At 41.3% G+C, this 16,981-nt stretch overlaps 1 protein-coding gene across 1 annotated transcript in view; it reads left to right on the forward strand.

Moving 5' to 3' along the window:
• The window catches only part of DCAF12 (DDB1 and CUL4 associated factor 12), a 33,002-nt gene that overhangs the window by 10,558 nt on the left and 5,463 nt on the right, over positions 1-16,981 (forward strand). Inside the window, exons 3-8 of the mRNA XM_003407311.4 lie at positions 5,602-5,808; positions 6,697-6,757; positions 11,149-11,342; positions 12,629-12,694; positions 13,794-13,956; positions 16,385-16,563. Of these exons, the coding sequence (XP_003407359.2) occupies positions 5,602-5,808; positions 6,697-6,757; positions 11,149-11,342; positions 12,629-12,694; positions 13,794-13,956; positions 16,385-16,563 (870 nt within the window). The remainder of the gene's footprint in view (positions 1-5,601; positions 5,809-6,696; positions 6,758-11,148; positions 11,343-12,628; positions 12,695-13,793; positions 13,957-16,384; positions 16,564-16,981) is intronic.

Consider the following 16,981-nt stretch of genomic DNA (forward strand, 5'->3'; position numbering starts at 1 on the left):
TTAAAATGCAGACTCCTGGTCCTCATCCTGGGACTGATTCAGAATTTCCTTTGGTGAGGCCCAGGAATTGGCATATTTAACAACCTCTCAGGCAGTTATTATATGTGCTAGCATTTGAGAATCACTGGCTTAGACTCTACTGCATAGCTTTTTTTTTTTTTTTTTGCCTCCTTGTTAAATCTAGACCACTTGTTTGATTCCTCCTTATATTTTCTAAACAGGCCCCAGGTCACAGGTGAGGCTTCAGGTTTAATGGTTCAGAGTTTCCTCATAGGCATATTGGTTTATACAGTAAAACCTGCAAGAGCTGGAACGTGTGTAAGGCAGAAACCTGTCAGAGAAGGAAAACTCAAATATTTTCACCAATAGAAAGTGATAAAAAATTGATAAGACTGCGCCCTGTCAAAGACTGAAAACTGCTAAAGCCTGGAAAAAACAAGGCAGTCCCGCCGAGCTCCAGCTTTCACAGATTTCACTGTATCTGTGTAGCAGCTAGTTAGGTGTAATTAAATCTTTTTTCTGCATTTAGAAAAATCCCTTGACAAATGGTGGTTTTCCTTACTGACCTCTTCCTAATCTCATTTAAGACACATGAAAACTTAAGGTGAGCTTTTTAAGTCTTACTAGCTTAGGCCTTTAGTTTTTCAAGCTTTAGGTTCATTTTCTAGGAGGAGAATAATATATAAACATATGTTTTAAAAAATCCAGTTTTATGCCAACGAATTTTGTATTATATGTATGTATTATTTGTTGAATTAAGAGCCTAAAAATTTAATAGCCTTTGACCTAGTAATTTCACAGCTAGGAATTTATCCAAAGGAATAGAAGAGCCTTTTGTTTTTTTTAACAAAATCATCATTGGACTCTGTCTTATCTAAATGCTAACAACAGAATACTTAAGTAAATTATGGTAAATCAAATCTGTATGATATTATGTAGACTAACGTAATTACGAACACTGTAGTAATGTGCAAAACGTATGCTTAGTTAAAATAAAATGCAGAACTCTGTCTCTGCTGATGATAGCAATGCACAATTATATATGCATGTGGTTGAGAAATCCAACAAATTAAAAACAGATTTGAAAAGAGAGAATTCTGAATGACCTTTCCTGGATTTTTTTTTTATCTCCATTGTTGGTATTGTTACTTCAGCTAAGCAAACCTTGCTTTTTCTTGAAAACAATGCTGAAAGTGGCCTTGTGGAGTTAATATTTATGGCTTGTCTTGTTTGTTGAAAAGATTGAACACAGCTGTATATTACACATCTTCTTTGGGAAAAAGGAGTGTAGTCAAAACCAAACCAAACCCGTTGCCATCAAGTTGATTCTGACTCATAGCGACCCTATAGAACAGAATAGAACTGCCCCGTAGGGTTTCCAGGGGTGACTGGTGGATTCGAACTGCCAACCTTGTGGTTAGCAGCCATAGCTCTTAATCACTGAGCCACTAGGGCTCCAGGAGTGTAGTAGGGGATCAATAGTAATAGTGTTAGGATATGCAGCAAAAGGAGTTCTCCATCCACCCCATTCACACAAGGAGTTTTTTGGAGCTCAGAATAATACCAAAGGGAGATGTTGCTTAAAATTTCTTGATATACCAGATACATAACTGATATGTAATTACAATCTCTGCTGTCCAGTAGTTTGCATTTTAGAGATAAGGCTTCCTATTAATTGTGAGTAGGAGACTTTATACCTGGAAATGCTGTCAAGGAATGAAGAGCCGAGGCTGTTCTGCATAGAAATTGTTCTTTTCTGAATAATTTCTACATTAGCTTAGCATCCTTGATTACTATAGACATCAATTTCCATCTTCCATAGGAAGAAATTAGGATTCGTATGAGTCAGACTAATAGGCCTATTCTTTTATTTGACTTTTTATCTTTCTGATTGGATAGCATCGCTTGGCAAAATCTTAGGCGTTTTTCCACAACTGACTCTCAAGATTTACTCAATTTTTAGCAGAGAACTCCAGAACCAGGGATTAGAAATCAGTTTACTGAATTTTGCTAGCTATAAAGCTTGTAAAGAATTATGTCACTTAAATCCAGGATGATCATAAGTCCTAATATGGTCCCTCCTTCCACAAAATCTTGATTCTAGTGGGAAATTTTTAGAATTCAGAACATAATATGAAGTACCATGTCTGTTCTCAGCCAGCCAGCAGTGCAACCCATGTTTCAGAGAGGCAGTCTAGATTCGTGGCTCAGAGTGTAGTAGATCTTGACATAGCACAAGTACCTGAATTTAGGTACATGGATGTTCATTGCAGTGTGTTTTTTATTACCCCAAAATTGGAAGCAGCATAAATGTTCAATAATAGGGAATATATTCAATAAATGCAAGTGTGTCCATGCGGTAAACTATCTTGTAACCATTAAAAATTATGTAGAAGTGTATTTATTGTTTTGGGAAGGTGTTACTGCTGTATCAAATGAAAAAATATTAAATAATATATATGGGATCACATTTTTATAAATGGGAAAAAAAAAGTGCGTGAGTGAGTGTGTAGCAGAGGACCTGAAAGAAAATACACCAGATTGTTAATTCACTGTATCATGGTGGTGATGGTTTTTATTTCTACTTTTCTTTGTTTTAGAAGATTTATAAATTATTATATGTTATTTTTGTAATTACACCCAAAAACCAAACCCCGTTGCCATCAAGTTGATTCCGGCTCATAGCAACCCTTATAGGGCAGTAGAACTGCCCCTAAGGTTTCCTAGGAGCAGCTGGTGGATTTGAAGTGCTGACCTTTTAGTTAGCAGCTAAGCTCTTAACCTCTGTGCCACCAGGAACCCATATTTTTGGTAATTGGGGCCCTGCCAAACGTAATTCTTTCAGCAACCGTGTGGTCTTGCCTTTAATAAATAGCCTTGGAATAGAACCAGCGACCTGGGCTTGCTGGGTGTGGCAACTCTCCTAGTTCCTGAACAGTCCAAAATGTTTGTAGCTACAAAGTCTGGATTGTTCAGGCAGCTTATTGAGCTCAGCAATACCCCCGACTCTTGCACAGCAGGATGTAGGTGGACAGGCAAAACTAGCTTTTAGAGCTGGACTGGACAGAGTGCCCAGTTGTCCTGTCCTGTCCATTGTAGGAGGCCCAAATGAGCACAGCTTCTTATTGCTTCAGGGCCTCTAGCTCTTTTCTTCTTGCTTTCGTTTTTTATTATGGATTCACATGTGTTCGTTGTAGAAAAAATTAACATACCAGAATTATGTTATACATGTTTTTTTTTAATTAACTTTTATTGAGCTTCAAGTGAACGTTTACAAAGCAAGTCAAACTGTCACGTATAAGTTTATATACACCTTACTCCGTACTCCCACTTGTTCTCCCCCTAATGAGTCAGCCCTTCCAGTCTCTCCTTTCGTGACAATTTTGCCAGCTTCCAACTCTCTCTATCCTCCCATCCCCCCTCCAGACAGGAGATGCCAACACAGTCTCAAGTGTCCACCTGATACAAATAGCTCACTCTTCATCAGCATCTCTCTCCTACCCACTGTCCAGTCCCTTTCATGTCTGATGAGTTGTCTTCGGGAATGGTTCCTGTCCTGGGCCAACAGAAGGTTTGGGGACCATGACCGCCGGGATTCCTCTAGTCTCAGTCAGAACATTAAGTATGGTCTTTTTGTGAGAATTTGGGGTCTGCATCCCACTGATCTTCTGCTCCCTCAGGGTTCTCTGTTGTACTCCCTGTCAGGGCAGTCATCGGTTGTGGCCGGGCACCAACTAGTTCTTCTGGTCTCTGGATGATGTAGGTCTCTGGTTCATTTTTAAATGATGTATAATATATAATATATAATAGTCCATCGTGTGAGTGTATGCAATCCCCTGTGATGTTTCGCTAACGTAAACATGCTGCACTCTAGTTGAAACTATCGATTTATCATCATTTCCTTGGGATAAATTCCTGAAATTAGAATTGAAGGGTGTACACATTTTTAATTTTTTATACATATTGTCTGGCCATTTTTTGTTGTGTCTCTTTATCTTGGTTCTCTCCTTTACTCTTCTCCTTCTTGTTGTGGCATAGGGAATGGATTCCTCTGCTTTGATTTCAGTTGTCTTCCCTTTTTCTAACATTCAGGCCTGTTGAGCAGGCTCATGTTGCCCACCTGCCTTTTGCTGTTGACTGCAGTATATCACCTGCCTTGATTTGGCTTTTTTTCCTCCATTAGGCTCCAGTGTAAAATAACTCTTGAGTTTTAGAAACTTTTGTGAGCCGTCTACCTTTTTTAAGCCACCTTGGTCTTTTTATATATACACATTTGCATGTGTCTACATACACAAACATGTCTGTAGAGATGTACTTACTAGTCTTACAATTTTCCTGGGCAACAGCCTTTAGTTTCTTTTTTTTTTCCTCTGTCCTAGAGTGTAGCTGCAGAGAGCCATTCAGCCTCAAGCTTACCTTGCCATGCTGCTAGCTATTGGTAGGGATCCCAATAGGTTAACATGGAGCAGCCCTACTCTAGGAGATGTTATAGAAGCTGCGTGAAGCCTTGGCCCCTTGTCAGAGGACTTGGGGCTCTGTGGCAGCTCACGTACATCCCTGTCCTTTCCCAGGAAGAAGCAGAAAGGCTCTGTCCTTTACATGATGGTTTGTCATTCCTTTGCAAGGATGAGGTTGAGGGTATACTCCTGGGTTCTCTACAGACCCCTTTTCTCAGCTTTTCCATCTCCCTTATATCTCGGCATTTTTCATCCAGTGCATAGCCTTTCTTACATCCTGCAAAACTAAACAAACATCAGAATAATAACAGTAATAACAATATTAGCTATTATTTAAGTACCTATACTGTGCCAAGCCTTGTGCTAGGCGCTTTGCAAGTGCTATTTTATTAGACCTCTTAGCAACTCTATGAAGTGGATAATATCCAAGTTTTACAGATGAGAAACAAGATTCAGAAAGGTTAAGTGACTTGCCCAAGATGGCATAGCTAATAGGTCAGCGATCTGGAATTCAACCCTAGATCTGTGCAACTCTGAAGCTAGAAAGGTTGAACATAAGACTTCCTTGGACATGAATAGATGAAACCTTTTCTCCTCACCTACCTGAATGGTAGAAATGGAACCCTGTCTCAAGGCAAAGGACTAGATTAAAAGAAGTCTCAAGATTTTAGCCAACCCTCAGACTCCATAGAAGAAACTCAGATCTTTATATTATAGGTTGCAAGTCACAGTTTACAGGGGTCGCTATGAATTGAAAATCGACTTGGCACCACACCACAACAACAACAGTGCATGAGATTCAGATACATAAAATATGTCCAAAGAGACAGAAAACTTTTAGTCCAGGATATTTAGGTCCATGGCCTAATGCAAGACCTCTTTGAAGCCATCTGTGAATCTCTAGGCAGAATTTATTGCTTTCTAATCCATTCATGTAGCATATTATATCTATCTCTAACGTTATATTATTTTCATGTTTCATTTGACTAGTAGTCCTGACCATGTCTTTAATAATTCCAGTGTCTAGCATGAGTAGACACTCAGTAAATGTTTGATGGGTAATTGAGTGAATGATGTTTATACCCAGGGTCAGCCACATTTAATAGAAACTGTGTTCAGTGTCTCTATCCCTTTTGTCTTGTAGCTATTTGTAGTGGATGTCCAGACAAGCCAGATCACCAAGATTCCCATTCTGAAAGACCGGGAGCCTGGAGGGGTGACCCAGCAGGGCTGTGGTATCCATGCCATTGAGCTGAATCCCTCTAGAACACTGTTAGCCACTGGAGGAGACAACCCCAACAGTCTTGCCATCTACCGGCTGCCTACACTAGATCCTGTGTGCGTGGGAGATGTAAGTTTTCCCAGTAGTTACAGTTAGAGTGGCCTTGTTTTTATAAATAGGGCCCCTGTAGTATGGGCCCTCCTCTCACAGGCCCTCCTGGGAAGGAGTGGTGTCCTTTAAATTTCTGCTGACTCCAGGGGCATGGGATTGAGGTGTGGGGGTAGAGGTATCAAAATGAGGACCAGACTCCCTGTAGGGAGTACTAGGTTATGTTGACAGAGAATGTATGTTTGTTAAAGGGGACAGTGGCAGTGGGTTGGTATGTCAGAAAGTGGTAAGTGCCTTGGAGAAAAGTAAAGTAGGTTAAAGGGATAAGGAGTCCTGATGGAGGATGATGCTATTTCAGAGGGTAGTCAGGGAAGACCTCACTGATGAGATGACATTTGGGCAGAGAAACTTAAAGGAAATGAGGGGACAAATCATTAGACGTCTGGGGAAGAGGATTCCAAACAGAAGGAACAGTGAAGAAGCTGGTTATAGCCATAATCCTAGGGTGCAAAGGGGAGATTGATAGGACATGAGGTTGGGAGGGGTAGAGGGGTAGGTGATTGTATCCAGGAACTCCAAATAAGACAGCCATATGTAGAAGTCTAGAGCTGTGTGTCTGCTAGACGTATTTATTGTTTGGAGGAGTGCTAATTTCATTTCAGCTTTGAGGTCCTTGAGACAAGCTAAAGATTGTGTGGTCATCTTTTTCCCTGACTTACCATGTGACCTTGGATAGTCATTTCCCCTCATCTTCACTTCTGATCAAGCCCTATGGGCTGAGATCACCAGGGTTGTAATTTTTACGAAGATATTTTAAGTCAGACTTGTATATTTTTCAGGAAGGTGCATTGCAAGCTATATTTCACTAATTTTTTTTCCCCCTGTACCCATCACTCCCTCCTCTCCAAGGATGGACACAAGGACTGGATCTTTTCCATCGCATGGATCAGCGACACTATGGCGGTATCTGGTAAATTTGCCTTTTTGTGGGGAGCTTTGGTGTGGTGAAAAGGGAGAGAGGCAGAAAGTTGGAGAGGGATAGTAGTATGATTGGTATCTGTTGCCATCGAGTTGATTCTGACTCATAGCGACTCTATAAGACAGAGTAGAATTGCCCCATAGGATTTCCAAGGAGTGGCTGATGGATTCGAACTGCCGACCTTTTGGTTAGCAGTCAAACTTTTAACCACTGTGCCACCAGCGTTCCTGGTATGATTGGTGATAGCCCAGAAAGAGCATTGGTCGGGGGCCAGGAGATAATGTTTCCAATCTTGGCTTTTTCCCTGGCTTGCATAAGTCATTTCCCCTGTATCTTTACTTCCTGATCTGGGAAGTGGAGATACTGGCATACTTCATTTATTACTTATACTCTGTCTTGTTCCAAAAAGCATGTATGATAGCATGTTAACCTCAAGGTTTTTGTGGGGCTCATCAAGACAATGGTTGTGAAAGTGTTTTAGAAAAGTTGAGTGCTTGCCAAAGTATTAGGAACAATTGTCATTTTCTGTATAATTGTATAACATTAAATTTCTTGTTGATAAAAGCTATATTGGATTGGGTGAATTTCTTCCTCAGTGGTTAAAACTGCCGGAAAAAAAGATTTGGATAAACGAATGTGAAGAAGATAATGTACAGATACACAAATGTTTTCTGGGTGCCTGTACCAAAAACCCATTGCTGTCTAGTCGATTCCAACTCGTAGTGACCCTATAGGACAGAGTAGAACTGCCTCGTAGGATTTCCAAGGAGTGGCTGGTAGATTTGAACTGCCAGCTTCTTAGTTATCAGCCAAACTCTTAACCACTATGCCACCAGGGCTCCCTGGGTGCCCACAGCAGCCCAGAAGGAAGGCTCAGAGTATAACCAGCTTCACTGGGTACCCATATATAAAAACTCAAAATTCTGTTTCAGATTGCCAAATAAAAATAATCATAATGGTCACTGTAAAACCAAAATATACTAAGTACTTAATATGTTATCTCATATAGTGCTCAACAATAGCAGATTTGTATTATTAGTCTCATTTCACAGATGAGGATATTTAGATTCAGTGGAGTCAAGATTTGAATCCAGATCTGATTTCAAACCCCAACCTTTAGAACGCTGCTTACAAAACTAAGAAAACAAAAATGTTTTTTCCTTGAATTCTTAGCAAGGCAATAAAAGCAACTAGAAGGGAAACTACTGAATTGAATAATGAAGCACAGTTGCGGGTCACACGTTACCCAGGAGGGGTTCAGAAGTTTCTAGATTCCCTGTCATTTGTCTCCCCCAAGGAATGTGAGCTCCTTAAGGGCAAAGGCTGCGTCATGTTACCTCTATGGGAATTGTTCCCACGACTGTAACACTAGATTTGGTTGTTGGGATCCAGGATTTGGCTTTGTTTTAGGAGCCTCCCATCTCTTCTTTCAGATACTCTGCTTCAGTGTCCAATATAGTCAAGCTGATAACTCCCTCAACAGTATAGTAAGATTTAAGAGCGTTGGGTGTGATACTAGAGACTTGAATTGGTATTCTGGCTCTACCATTTATTAGCACTGTGACCTTGGGCAAATTAGTTAACCTTTTTGAGTCTTGGTTTCCCTATCTGTAACATTAATAATAATTGTATATACCTCAGAGGGTCACTGAGAAGAATAAGTGGGATAATGTGTAGTGGCTACCGTATTGAAAATGTACAATGCTTGTTAACCGTTGTTAATGTGCAGATTTGACAATGAACATTAACCCCTAAACATTCCACCTCAAAATCCGTATGTTCACACTTACCAGCTCTCTTCCAAAGTGCACCCCTCCCTCCCATTGACCTCCACTGAGGTGCACAAGCCAGAGAATGGTCTCATCTTAGGCTCTTCAGTCTCCTTAGCCTTCATATGTAGTAGATTAACCAAACTGTGTTGATGTATTTTCTCGAATATTTCTTAAATCTATCAACTAACTTTATTTCTTCTCTACTTGTGTGGTTATCTATCTCAAATTATGCCAATATCCTCCCATATTTTCTCTTTGCCTCTAGTCTTGTCTCCTTCATTCCAATCTTGAGGTTGTTGCCAAATTCTTAAAATGATTTTTTTCCTTATTGTAAAAATAATACATGTTTATTCTAAGAAATTCTTTAAAAAATACAAAATACCCACAGTATCTCCACCCAGATATTATGACTGTTAACATTTTAAATTATCCTGCTATCCTTTTATTACTTAGCTTATCTTTTCTTAATTAACCTTTTTCTAATACATATCTTTTCACTGGTAAAAAATGAGATGATATAGAGGGGTGGATATATGGATAGATAAGTGATAAAGCAAGTATAATAAAATGTTAACGGTAGGATATATGTGTGAGTGTACAGATACTAATTTTAAAATTCTTTCAACACTTTAATGTGCTTACACATTTTTATAATGAAACCTTGTGGAAAAATGAGATTGCACTATATACTAAGTAATGTCCTGTAACACATCTAATTATGTCACCTTTATGCTTCAGTCTTTGAGTGGCTTTCTAGTATCCGCAGGATGAAATACAAACTTCCTAGCAGAATATAAAAGGCTCCTGTCCGCCTCTCCAAGTTTGTCTATCCTGCACGCACCCTATAATCCAGCATAATGAACCATGTATAGTTCTCCAGATGTGCTCTCTCTGGCCTTTTCTAGATTTTCAAATACACATGATGAACCTTCCACTTTGAATTCCTGCCCACTAGCCTTATGATGCAAACAAATGGGCTAGTATTTCTCCCATGTTAGACACTTTTTACTATGAAGCATTCAGGAGATTTATAATGGGGGAGGATCAGTTTCTGGTCTCAAAGCAACGTTGGCAAATAACTTTACAGGTAAAGGAATTAACCTAATTAGAGCATTTGACATTAGCTGTCAGATTCAAGGCCCGAAGCTCTAACAGAGAGGTAGGGGGAGGCTTCTGTGCATCATCTGGGCATCGTTGAGTTCTTCCCTCACCATGACGAATCCTAAAATCTTGCCAGAATGTCCTTTCTCTCTTCCTCTCTCTCTCGCTGGCTTACTCTTCCAAGATCGGTTTTTCTTTATCATCCTGTTTCTAACCTCAGATCATTTAACATAGGAGCCTGAAATTAGTGGGGCTTCAGTTTGGAAAACAGGCAAAAAATTTTTTAATAACTTCTTCCTGGCAAATTTGAAAAATATTGAAGAGTTAATGTTCTGCAGTATTTGAACATGATTTTCTTTTTTAAAGTGGTTTTTGATAGTCTGTTTTTTGGCTTTCACATATCCCTGCAGGCCTGTTGCTGGACATGTATATGGTTCTGAATAAACATCTTTGTATATAGGTCTTTTTTTTTCCATAATACTTATGATAGTGGATTATTCCTAGATGGGAAGATAAACTTTAAGGATTTTGCTGTAGGTTGCTCAGTTGTACTCTAGAAAGATGGTATCATTTTAGTGTGCTAACAGCAGTGTGTTCAGGGCTTACGTCAAAGAAAAACATTCTTAGTTTTTTAAGTGCTTCATTATTGTTCTATAAACCCAGTGCCGTCGAGTCGATTCCGACTCAGAGCGACCGGTTTATCTTTTTAAACGTTCATTCTATGTAGAACACTGGTTTTTAAATATGGGATTGTGGTTCCTCTGGGTCCATGGAGTGCATTTAAGAAGCCCGTGAACCTCCGTGAAATTGAATATAAGACGTGTGTATGCCTATTTTTTTCTAGGGAAAAAGGAGTCTGTACCATTCCTAAGTGTCTCAGAGGGATCCAAGACTCAAAAAGGTTAAGCATCACTGATCTAGACCAGAGGTTCTGAAATCCTACTGCACTATAGAAATCCCCTGTGGATGCATACCCACATGACCTAAGCCTGGAAAATTACTGAGCTTTATCACAATGTAGGAAACCCTGGTTGCATAGTGGTTAAGTGCTACAGCTGCTAACCAAAAGGTCAGCATTTGGAATCCACCAGGCGCTACTTGAAAACTCTGTGGGGCTATTCTGCTCTGTCCTATAGGGTCGCTATGAGTCGGAATTGACTCTACAGCAACGGGGTTTTTTTTTTTTTTTTTTTTTTAATCGCACTGTAAAATCCTCTCTTGAAAAATGTAATCAATCATGTTATGCTTAAAGGTTGTATTTTAATTCCTATACCTTAGCTGAATCACCCTCTTTGTGTGTCTCTTAGAATACATAACGGAAACCCTGGCGGCATAGGGGTTAAGTGCTATGGCTGCTAACCAAAGGGTCAGCAAAAATGCATGCTGCTCTGTGTTTTGGGTTAGGCCACCTGATGAGGTTTTAGCACACCTGAGGATGATAGACCCATCTTGGCTTCTGTGGGACGTGAAGGGCTGGGCATGTCTGACATCTGCGGTCTTCTTGTGCAGGCTCACGAGATGGTTCTATGGGACTCTGGGAGGTGACAGACGATGTGTTGACCAAAAGTGATGCAAGGCACAGTGTGTCACGGGTCCCTATGTATGCCCACATCACTCACAAGGCCTTAAAGGACATCCCCAAGGAGGACACAAACCCTGATAACTGCAAGGTCCGGGCTCTGGCCTTCAACAGCAAGAACAAGGTATGAGCCCACTAAGTGATCCCTGAAGCCTGTACTTTATCTTCTTGGTTTACAACTTGGAAGATAGTCTCCCTTTCCCCTCCCTAGTCAGTGTCTGCTGCATAGCTTGAAGGGTTGGGGAATGCTGGTGAGAAATCATAACAGGCTGTGAAACCCGCCTGATAAGTATTGAAGTGTGTCCCTCTAAAAAAAAAGTGTTGTAAATCCTAATCTCTGTGCCTATGGTTATAATCTCACTTGGGTTTGGGCTGTCTTTGTTATGTTAATGAGGTAGGTTTAGTGTAGGGTGTGTCTTGAGTCAATCTCTTGGGATTAAACAAGCAACAAGCTAGCTAGCACAGATGGGAGAAGAGCCACATGAAGATGGCCCAGGAATAGAAGCTCAGAGAGACAAGGGCCCTCCTCTAGAGCCGGCACCCTGAATTCAGACTTTTAGCTGCCTAAACTGAGAAAATAAGTTTCTGTTTGTTAAAGCCACCCTTCTGTGGTATTTCTGTCATAACAGCACTAAATAAAGACAGAGTTTCCCAGAGCCACTCTAATTTGACTTCTCACTCATTTGCACATGCCTGTCTGTGCAGGTGCTCTGTCTATTTTGGGTGTAATTTTCATGCATGGCTCTGAAAGCAATCACTTTTATTTTCTTTGGTATTCAGTTTCTTCTCAGCCTCCACTCCTCTCCCTCTGCACTGCCACGGAGTCATACCTACTCTTTGAGCCAGATCTCCTGAAGCTGGGGGATGAAATAGAGTGTCAGGATGGAGACCCAGGGTCAGAAGAGAAGAAGAGCTTCTCCCCGAATCTGAGTTCGGCCACAGTTTGAGGGGTAGTTCCCTGAGCCTCCTATATATATTCATGGTTTATTTAAGTCCTTAAGATGGAGTTATGTGTCCTAGATTAGACCCTCCACTTCTAGAAGCTCTTAAACTGAGACTTACGAAGCTGCCCTTAATATTTGTGCTTTTTTTTTTTTTTTTTAACTATCCAACAGGATGTCATGGGGATGGTTGCCCAGTGAAGACTTTGTGAACCATGGGTACCTCCGTTATTGCTGGGTCTTGGACTTGTTTCTTGGGTTCTCTCAAGAAGCAGGCTCAGTGTTGTATGCTGCCCAGCTGCATTTCATAGGGGTGCTGAGGCTGATAATTGTTGGCACCACTGCTAGGATCTTCATGGGATAGTAGCGAAGAACGGGGAAGACTCCAACCTTCAGAATCTTCTCCTGGTTACTTTGTATATTAGTTGCTACTGATAGGACTATAATCTGTTTTTCATTGCTTTTGCAGGAATTGGGAGCAGTCTCTCTGGATGGTTACTTTCATCTCTGGAGGGCTGAAAATACACTATCTAAGGTGTGTGAACCTGACTTAGTAACTTTACCTAATAATTCACCTTACAATTAAGATACTCTTGAGTCTCCTTGACCCTTCTCATTTATTTGCATGGTGCATGAAATTCTGTCTAGGTCTGGCATGCCTTTCTTGAAGGAAAGTCTTTTTTAAAGAGATCAGTGGGGGTGGTTCTTTCACATTGCAGTGGCTTCGTGAGAGGCTCCTTTAGCTAGCTGTCCTTCAATCCATAGTGATTATAGACTACTTGGCATGCTGTGAGGGCAGAAAAACCTAAATTGTAGGAACCAGTGGCAACTGAAGATTAATTTAATTAAGCCATCTCTGAAATAAACATGTAAATTAATAAGAAAATGGATTTAATTTACAGTATTTACAAACAGCTTTTGCGTAGAGTTAAACCTACACATGGGTCTTGCCCTCTTCATCCCAGAGGCCTTTGCTCCTTGTTACTTCTGTTGATAGGCTCTTTCTCAAGAGGAAGCAGGACCCAAGAATTATCGATTCTTTTATGTCACAGCCTTCTTTGAGCTCCACTGACCTTACATGGTGCCTCCGTAGGCACTCATGAGGATTTGCTGAATGACGAGGAGCCAGGGTTGAAGCCAGTTTGGATTTTCTGGGATTGAGCCAGTCCTATGAGTGTGCTTTCTCTAGGGTACAGCTCCCACATAATTGGAGAGTTAGGCTGAGGGTAGCCAGAAATCAGTCCTTTATCCTTATCCAGTGAGCAGTGAGGAGGGTGGTGGCTGCTTCTAAGAGAACAAGGTGGGACCTTGGCCTCAGTACCCTGAGGTTACCCCTGGAAAAAACCTGTAGGTCTTGGCCTTTTCCCTCTACCTCTGATTATTTAATTCCAGATTTGCCTTCTTCCCTAATCTTGCCTCTTTAGTTCCTGGATCATATTGTTTAGTATAGTCATCCTCTCTTTCTCGTGGACACCTAGGGGTGGAGCACGGTGATATTTCCTTGATCAGGGCTCATCATTTTCTCTCTTTTTGTGACTTGTATATGAGGGAAGCCCACAGAGGTGGGAGTCCACAAACACCACCCCGTCCTAGGCTCTCTGGTGATGCCACAGGCTTCTCTCTTTTGTTTTCAGCTTTTCTCCACCAAACTGCCATATTGCCGTGAGAATGTATGTCTGGCCTATGGTAGTGAATGGTCAGTGTATGCAGTGGGCTCCCAAGCACATGTCTCCTTCTTGGATCCACGGCAGCCATCTTACAACGTCAAGTCTGTCTGCTCCAGAGAGCGAGGCAGTGGTAAGAGTCCCAGGGTGCCCCTCAGGCTTACAGCTGCATTGCAAATGGGTTTTGATCTCATTTTCTATGTTGTTTTTGCAAACAGGGATCTATATGGAAAGATGGATGTTTGGTGACACAGAGGGAGCTTAAGTACCTGCATATGGCAGCAGAGTTTCAAACACCACTGACAAATGTGTGCTCACAGAAACCATTAGTGGAGACTAGCAGTCAGAGTATTAGTGGAGACTAGCAGTCAGAGTATTAGTGGTTTCCGTGTTCTTTCACAGAGCTTTACTTTCTATCTTGTAATTTTTTGCAGGAGTCCCACCTGAACTAAAATTAGGTTTATGTTAATGAGTGGTATTGGGGGTGTGAGAAGGAGTTTACAAAGGGGCTGAAGGAAACTTTAATTATTTTGATTGTGGTGATGGTGTCATGGACATGTGACGTACGTCACTTCAAATATGTGGAGTGTATTGTATGTGAATTATACCTCAGTAAAGTGAACAAAGTATTTAGTTCTGACCACTGGGTGACTTAGGCTTCAGCCTCCAATCTTTAATGGTCTGTTCTCTCTGAAAGCACCCTCACTGTGGGTGAGGAGATGAAACTGTCTGGGGGCAGGGGGTGGGGGGGGAAGAGACTTACATTTGTAGTGTACTTTAAGGCTTCAGGATACTTTTTTCTGACATTATCTCATTTCATCTGACTAAGAGCCCTGTGGGAAGCAATTAGGAAAAGTGAGTACTAACCCCATTTTTTAGATGAGATTGAAGCTTACCAAAACCCAAACCAAACCCACTGCAGTCGAGTCGATTCCAACTCATAGTGACCCTGTAGGACAGAGTAGAACTGCCCCACAGAGAGTTCCAAGGAACGTCTGGTGGATTCGAACTGCAGACCTCTTGGTTAGCACTTAACCACTACACCACCAGGGTTTCTGATTGAAGCTTAAAAAACGATTTAAGCTTAGAGCAGTTAAATAACCTGCCCAACATCACACAGCCTGGTGGGAGAACACCCAGGGGCCAGAATCCAAATCTTCCAATTCTTCACCTCATTTTGTCCCCTTTCTCATGCAAAAATGTGGCTAGAAATGTTTCCTGAGAAGTCCTAGAAAGCTATGGATCACAATTTAACCTTTCAAGTATTTGTCCCTGTGTAGATATTGCAAAAGTGGCATTTCTTTTGGGTTTGTTTTTAATTACAGCTAAGACCCTTAGATTTTGGGACAAAGAGACTAATAATATTTGTCATGAGTAAGAGGAGGAGGAGGAGTAAATAGGCTTGGCTGGAATGATGTGTGTAGTGAAAAAAATTTTTTTTTTTTATTGTGCTTTAAGTGAAAGTTTACAAATCAAGTCAGTCTCTCACACAAAAACTTAAATAAACCTTGCTACATACTCGCAATTGCTCTCCCCCTAATGAGACAGCCCGCTCCCTTCGTCCACTGTCTTTTCGTGTCCATTTTGCCAGCTTCTAACCAGTGAAAAAGTTTTAAGAGATTTTGGTCACTCTTATAAACACCTCTTATGTGTCAGGAAACCCTCGTGGTGTAGTGGTTAAGTGCAACAGCTGCTAACCAAAAGGTCAGCAGTTCAAACCCACCAGGCTCTCTTTGGAAACTCTATGGGGCCGTTTTACTTTGTCCTATAGGGTCACTATGAGTTGCAGTCAACTTGACGGCAGTGGGTTTGGGTTTCTTTTGGCTCTTATGTGTCAAGAGACATCTTCATGTCCCATGCATTTATTGAGCCACAAGTGAGACAGGTGTATTTTTTTTTTTAACCGTGGTGCAAATACGCAGAACAGAACACTGACCAATTCAAAAGTTTCTACATGCACAGTTGAGATAGATATATTTTTTTCTCTGTGATCCAAAGCGATAAGATAATTTGTATTAAAGTGAGTGAGACAGTGCTTCTTTAGGTGCATACTTTCTGGCTTTTTGCCTTCCTCATAACATGTTTAACCAGATAAAGACCCTTGTAGTGCTGTGCTAGTGGTTTTAGGTCAATGACAAGGAAGTCTTTATTTATGTAATGATTTATAAATATGTAGATTACCCTGAGTTGCAATATAGGTTGGAAACATAATGGAGAAGAGCTTAGAATCATGAAGGATGACTCCAGAGTGAGTCCAGAATAAGTCTAAGGGAAGCAAGGAGATTTGAGGCATGCTTATGATTTTAGGCCAGAGGTGTGTTGTGCATCCTCGGGCACCTAGCACTTCTCCAAGACTCATGGGAGGGTCTATGTTAATGTATGGATGGGCATTGTAGCATTAGGCTTCCCTTTGGCTTTTGCATGAGTTATGCCTGTCATTGGAAAGGCACTGTCTGGTACTGGAGGGTACCATGTGGACTCAACACTGGAGAAATTCAGGCTAGCACTATCAGTGCATACCTCTCCCTCCTCATTGTTCTTTGCCTTTCTGTGTTTCTCAGGGATCCGGTCAGTGAGCTTCTACGAGCACATCATCACTGTGGGCACAGGGCAAGGCTCCCTGCTGTTCTATGACATCCGAGCTCAGAGATTTCTGGAAGAGAGGCTCTCAGCTTGTTATGGGTCCAGGCCCAGATTAGCAGGGGAGAATCTGAAATTAACCACTGGCAAAGGCTGGCTGGTGAGTAAACCCCTGCCTGAGATGATTGTTAGACAGTGACAGAAAAATTGTCTTTACCCTGCTGACACACCGCCTACACATACACTCTTTCAGTAGTAAGAGGCACTTCTTGGAGCAGGGAAAGCCAGGTACTTTCCCTTGGTTTTGCTTTCATATCTGCATATTGTCTGTGGCCCAGTGAAGCCCGTTGTTTGACGAGGATCCCCCCAGGTGGTAACAGCTCAGGAAGGCTAACGAACCTTCTGCCAAAGCTGCCGGTAAATTATTGAAAAACATGATTCCAACTGTCCTGAGAAGACCTTAGGTTTGTGTAGCAATTCTTCAACCTGGTTTGTTCCTCTATAATGTTATGTTGGAAAAATGAGGCCCAGATTCCTATGAGTACCAACCTCTTGGCATCAGATTATAGATATAAGAC

The sequence above is a fragment of the Loxodonta africana genome, chromosome 9 (assembly GCF_030014295.1).
Source record: "Loxodonta africana isolate mLoxAfr1 chromosome 9, mLoxAfr1.hap2, whole genome shotgun sequence".
NCBI classification, from domain to species: Eukaryota; Metazoa; Chordata; class Mammalia; order Proboscidea; family Elephantidae; genus Loxodonta; species Loxodonta africana.